The sequence below is a fragment of the Anabrus simplex genome, chromosome 4 (assembly GCF_040414725.1).
Source record: "Anabrus simplex isolate iqAnaSimp1 chromosome 4, ASM4041472v1, whole genome shotgun sequence".
In the NCBI taxonomy this organism is placed as follows: Eukaryota; Metazoa; Arthropoda; class Insecta; order Orthoptera; family Tettigoniidae; genus Anabrus; species Anabrus simplex.
In genome coordinates this window covers 219,193,513-219,199,512 of record NC_090268.1, presented here as the reverse complement: position 1 = coordinate 219,199,512, position 6,000 = coordinate 219,193,513, and the positions used below count along the sequence as shown (strand labels likewise).

The following is a 6,000-nucleotide window of genomic DNA, read 5'->3' as shown; positions in this document are numbered from 1 at the left end:
AACTGGAAAAAATCCAAAGAAAAGCAGCTCGATTTGTTCTGGGTGATTTCCGACAAAAGAGTAGCGTTACAAAAATGTTGCAATGTTTGGGTTGGGAAGAATTGAGAGAAAGAAGAAGAGCTGCTAGACTAAGTGGTATGTTCCGAGCTGTCAGCGGAGAGATGGCGTGGAATGACATTAGTAGACGAATAGGTTTGAATGGCGTCTATAAAAGTAGGAAAGATCACAATATGAAGATAAAGTTGGAAACTGGGGCAAATATTCATTTATAGGAAGGGGAGTTAGGGATTGGAATAACTTACCAAGGGAGATGTTCAATAAATTTCCAATTTCTTTGAAATCATTTCGGAAAAGGCTAGGAAAGCAACAGATAGGGAATCTGCCACCTGGGCGACTGCCCTAAATGCAGTTCAGTATTGATTGATTGATTGAAAAGAGCTTCTACTCTACCTTCGTAAAACGCACTAGATTTCCATGAAATGAACTTACGTACTTAAAATGTTCATGAGTTACTAGATCTAGTACTAAAGTACTTCTATTGGCAACCATGGGCGGCGGTCAGACTGAGTACTTCAGGCCTACATTCGTCCAGCGCGCTGTTTTACCTCACCGAACCTCACGTGACAAATACCGGAGCTTCTATTGGTAGAAACATCTCCCGATTACTATTGGTCGATTTCGAGTTGAGAATTCCCGGTCGATTGGTTTGTTTATTTATCGCTTTGATTTGATCATTCTTTTTGTTTGGTACCTGCTGTAGCGTTGGGTGGATCAGTGTTGTTGTTGTTTTTTTTTTTTAGGTGTATACCGGTGAGAGTTTTGTAAGATTTACATGGTGGCGTTGTGAATTGAAATTGGTTAAACTGTTAATGTCTTCGTTATTCTTGGATGATCATTTTAGTGTCCGTATTCTGTCTCGTTGTTCTTTGTGTTGCCAGTGCATTTGATTATGTTGACTTGGGTGTAGAGATGAGTTTAAATGATACTTCAGAATATCTGTGACCGGCGTAACTGTGATTCAGTCACAGGAAGCACGAGCATTGATTGTCGTCACGGTCACTCTTTGGTAGCGGGCCGGCCAGTGTGGAAATACTTCTAGTTGATATGATGACAATGTCGGGTACCGGTAGTCATTTTCGGAAGATTCGGGACATTAAAAGTGGGGAAAAATAATATTCACATTTATAATTTGTAGTTTTAATAAGCCACCACAAGGGAAGAGTTTGTTACCATAATCCGCAATAAATTAGAGCGGGATGTGTTTACGCGTGTCGTGTCTCCGGGATACCAATTATTTGCAGTACTTAAGCACACGACAATCGTTGCGACATAAAAGAAAAACACTTAGAGAATTCAGTTAGAAACAACATCCCACTCCTGTGTCCCTGAGCACTTGCTCTTCTCCACCCCTACCTTAACCTATCCAGACCAATTGTCTTGTCCACCCGTTCTCTAACCTGTCCAGACCAATAGTTTTGGTTCACACCTACCCTAACCAGACCAAGCCAATGGTGTTTCCACAGGAAATTAGAGGCCTAACTTCGCTTCGCGGCGGCTCTAACGTGGACCCCCCTTTGCTTGTCACCAAATCACCGGTCTTGTCCACCCCTATCCTAGCCAGTTCAGGCGCATAATGTTTACACAGGAAACTAGAGGTCTAATGCTTCTTTTTTTTATAATTGGCTTTACGTCGCACTGACACAGATAGGAAAGGCCTACGAGAGGGAAGGAAATGGCCATGGCCTTCATTAAGGTATATCCCCAGCATTTGCTTGGTGTGAAAATGGGAAACCACAGAAAGCATCTTAAGGGCTGCCGACAGTGAGGTTCAAACCCCCTCTCTCCTGGATGCAAGCTCACAGCTGCGCGCTCCTAACCCCACGGCCAACTCGCCCGGTTAACGCCGCTTCACAGCGGCTCTAACATGGGGTCTTATGTCGCCAGACCCCCTTTGCTTGCCCCAAATCACTGGACTTGTTCATCCCTACCCTAACCAATCTAGCCCATTGATCTTGTCCAGGTCAATGGTGTTTATACAGGAAACTAGAGGCCTACTGCTGCTTTATGGTGGCTCTGACCCTTGCTTGCCCCAAATCATTGATCTTGTCCAGGCCAATTGTGTTTACATAGGAAACTAAGCTATCGCCGCTTTGTGGTGGCCCTAACCTGGCCCCATTTACTTGTTCCAAAATCGCTGGTCTTGTCCACCCCACTTTGACTAGTTCTTTACTAGAGGGGTTGGCAGCCTTAAAGACAGTCGCTCCGCGTGGAGGCGAGGCACTGATATTGGTGAGCACGGACGGTAGTAATGATGATGCTATAGTCAATGTTAATTACCATCTTTCCAGTTTTTTCATCGAAGCCTTTGTGGTGCATTGCTAAAACGAAATGTACTACTTCACCTTTTTTTTTTTTTTTGGAAACTTGGGCTATGGTGGTTTGTCCCGAAAATCCATACGAGGCTTTTTCCTGTGATGGCTGTAAACTTGGAAGGTAGTTCACATTTATTGCTTTCATGGTCTTCTTAATAAGTTTACTTCTTCTGTTGATGGGAACCAATTGTTTGTGGTAATGTTCAAATTACTCCCAACATTTGGTGTCACCAGTCCTAGAACAACTAAAGTTGTTGGAGAAGTTTGGGTGCTGCAGGCTGAGTTGCATTTCAGTCACTGTAAATCTCAGCATTCAGGCAATAATGCATTTTTGCATTGGCAAGTATTATTATTATTAAAAATACATCAAGATTGGGAGCTATCCCGGAGGCAATGATCACATACAGTAGTGTGATAATAAAGTAAAGTTAAAACATAATTACCTAACAGCAGTAATAACAACAACAAGAGTACAACAAGCAATTCCATGGAAAGAAAATATTACAAGAAATTCTACTAGTTTAACTTTCTAAATCCAGCATCATCATAAACAAATTCACACACAACTTAAGTACTTCCAGTGCTTAACACTACAGCTTACAATACTATAGGTTGAGCTTACTACTAGCTTAACATTACAACAACATCGTATACAAATTTACATGTATGTTAAGTATTTCAACATTTTACACTGTGACTTACAGTAGATTGAGCGGTCCAGTTACTATTATCTTAGTATATTGTAAATACAGCACGTTCATCAATTCCCCAATTTACAAATGAATATTTACCGTAGTTAAGTTTTCTGCGATCTACCTTTCACTTTATGGGGACGATCTGTCCTGCTTACGTAACAGGACGTTTCTAGTCGACTGTTCATCTCTCTCGAAGCTGGCTTATTTGTGTAGGTATTATACATGGCACGTAACTGTGTTCATTTCCTTCCTTCATTTTCTGTCATACTTGTCACACTACTTTTAGGATTAAAATCGTTAAGCACGAATCTTGCAGCCTTTCGCTGTACCATCTGAAGTTCCTTAATGAGTCCTTGTACCATCTGAAGTTCCTTAATGAGTCCTGTTTGGTACGGATCCCATACACTGGGAAGTTGGCTGTGCGGTTAGGGGTGCACAGCTGTGAGCACCCTTGTAGGCAGCCCTGAATATGGTTTTTCGTGGTTTCCCATTTTCAGACCAGGCAAATGCTGGGGGCTGGTATCTTAAGTAAGGTCACATCAGCTTCCTTCCCACTCTCATGTCTTTCGTATGCCATCGTCGCCATAAGACCTATCTGTCGGTGTGACGTAAAACAAATTAGGAAAAGAAATTGATCCCATACAGCTGCTCTATATTCCAGGACTGGCCTGGGATCTGCTGCCCTTTAGCACCCTCATCACGAAGTGTAAGGACTTGTACGCTTTATAAATTACACTTTCTTTCTTCACGTGGATTCCTAGGTACTTGCATGAGTCAACTCTCTACCGAAGCATCCGATCCAAGACAACAGACCGACAAACTAGCACATATATCGTGGCTTTTGGGAAAATTTATTGAGCAGTGTATAAATTAATATTCAGAGAATGAGACCATAGATGAAATGCTGGTCTGTTTCAGCAGCAGGTGTGCGTTCCGAATGTTCTCATTCCTTGAAAACCCCGCAGATGTGAAATTAAAATATTCATACTAAGATTATTAGGCTTAGTCCATTCTTTGCTTATTCTGATGATTCTGTAGCCATTTTCATCCTAACTTAACAGATATCGTTCATTACTATTCATATTTTTCCTTCTAACCGCTAGGGTTTCCTTGCAAAATTTCAGCAAGTGAAATTCTTCCTGATTTTCACCACAGAAACGCATATTACTGTATCCTTTTCCCTAATCCATCCTTAATTTTTATAAATTCCCATCTTCCAAGCCAAAACCTCATTGGTTTACCCATGATATGTTGTTTAAGGCCGTTTCCCAAAATACAGCACCATAGCCTCATCAACACAAATAGTTACATTATTGAAATAGAATTTTAACCACTGCTCATTCATTATCTTCCAAAGAGGTCAAACTTTAGTAAGTTTATCTTGTTTTTGTAAACTATTGTTCACACGTATGTATCTAATAATTTACTCTAGACATGGCTGCTGCATTAGCTTCATTATGGCAGTTTGGAGATTCTTCCCAATATAAAATATACCTAGGAACTCTTGAGCGATATAGCAAGAAACACTTTCATTTCTTCGCCCTATGCAGGGGCGTATTCTCCTTGAATGCAAGGCATTCATTGCATGTGTTATGATAACACAAAGAACTGTCTGATTTACGATTTTAGGTCGTTTCAGATCAAATATTAACAATTTCATCTCTCAGAAGTTCAAAAGGTACGCGCAACTGTAGTAGTTCCGTTGCTTGATTACGTGTGGTGCTGGTGTAGTCTCGCCGTTTACTCCACTCTCGGAAGAAAGAGACAGCAAATGGAGGAGTTAAGGATGTAAGGCATTCAATCTTAAAATTGCATTCAGTGGCAGACGTAGTTCTGAAACCCTCCGAACGATGTAGCTGCAATTGAAACTCGGTCAGAATTTGTCACCCCATACCCGTGCTACCCTCTGCCATCTGTTAGCAACTTGGAGAAAGTCGACATGTTTACAGAGAATGGGACACACAGATTACCCCCCAGCGAGAACCCAACGTGACGAAACTGACCAATGCCACTGGGGTGACTTACCTCCCGTGCTTGAGTTGTGGCTAACTAGTGAGTTAATTCAGTGTGTGTTTTGCTGATTAGTGAGTTCATTCTGTGTGTGCTGTTCCTGTGCTATTCGTCGTTTTCGGTGTTTTATTATATTTTGCGGTGGTATTAACGATGGATGAGTCTAAAACGGATGTAATTGTAAATCAGTTTGAAAATCCATTTACTGGCCGTTCGTTTGATGAAAAGATTCAAATAGTTAAAGCCGGGAGACCTCTACCTTCCCTCATAAATTTCTTCTTAATCTGCTTACCCTCCAGGGTTGGCTTTTCCCTCGGACTCAGCGAGGGATCCCTCCTCTACCGCCTCAAGGGCAGTGTCCTGGAGCTTCAGACTCTGGGTCAGGGGATACAACTGGAGAGGATGACCAGTACCTCGCCCAGGCTGCCTCACCTGCTATGCTGAACAGGGGCCTTGCGGGGGATGGGAAGATTGGAAGGGATAGACAAGGAAGAGGGAAGGAAGCGGCCGTGGCCTGAAGTTAGGTACCATCCCGGCATTTGCCTAGAGGAGAAGTGGGAAACCATGGAAAACCACTTCGAGGATGGCTGAGGTGGGAATCGAACCCACCTCTACTCAGTTGACCTCCCGAGGCTGAGTGGACCCCTTTCCAGCCCTCGTACCACTTTTCAAATTTCGTGGCAGAGCCGGGAAGCGAACCCGGGCCTCCGGGGGTGGCAGCTAATTACACTAACTACTACACCACAGAGGCGGACCCTCGTAAATTTAAAAACAGAAAACAAGAATTGTGTACGCACGTTCAATCCAGAAACTTACAGTAAAACTGTTTGGCTCGAGTTCACCTACATGTAATTAGGGTGAGTAGAATTGAAATTTACTTAATACATTGTGTTAACTGCATGGTTACTAGTTGCATGCCTCAG

General features: G+C 42.5%; 1 protein-coding gene across 1 annotated transcript in view; it reads left to right on the top strand.

The window, feature by feature from the left end:
• Positions 1–848: 848 nt before the first annotated feature.
• Positions 849–6,000, top strand: part of LOC136872593 (zinc finger protein interacting with ribonucleoprotein K-like) — an 84,065-nt gene continuing 78,913 nt past the window's right edge. Inside the window, exon 1 of the mRNA XM_067146390.2 lies at positions 849–902. Within this exon, the coding sequence (XP_067002491.2) occupies positions 870–902 (33 nt within the window). The 5' untranslated portion in view covers positions 849–869. The remainder of the gene's footprint in view (positions 903–6,000) is intronic.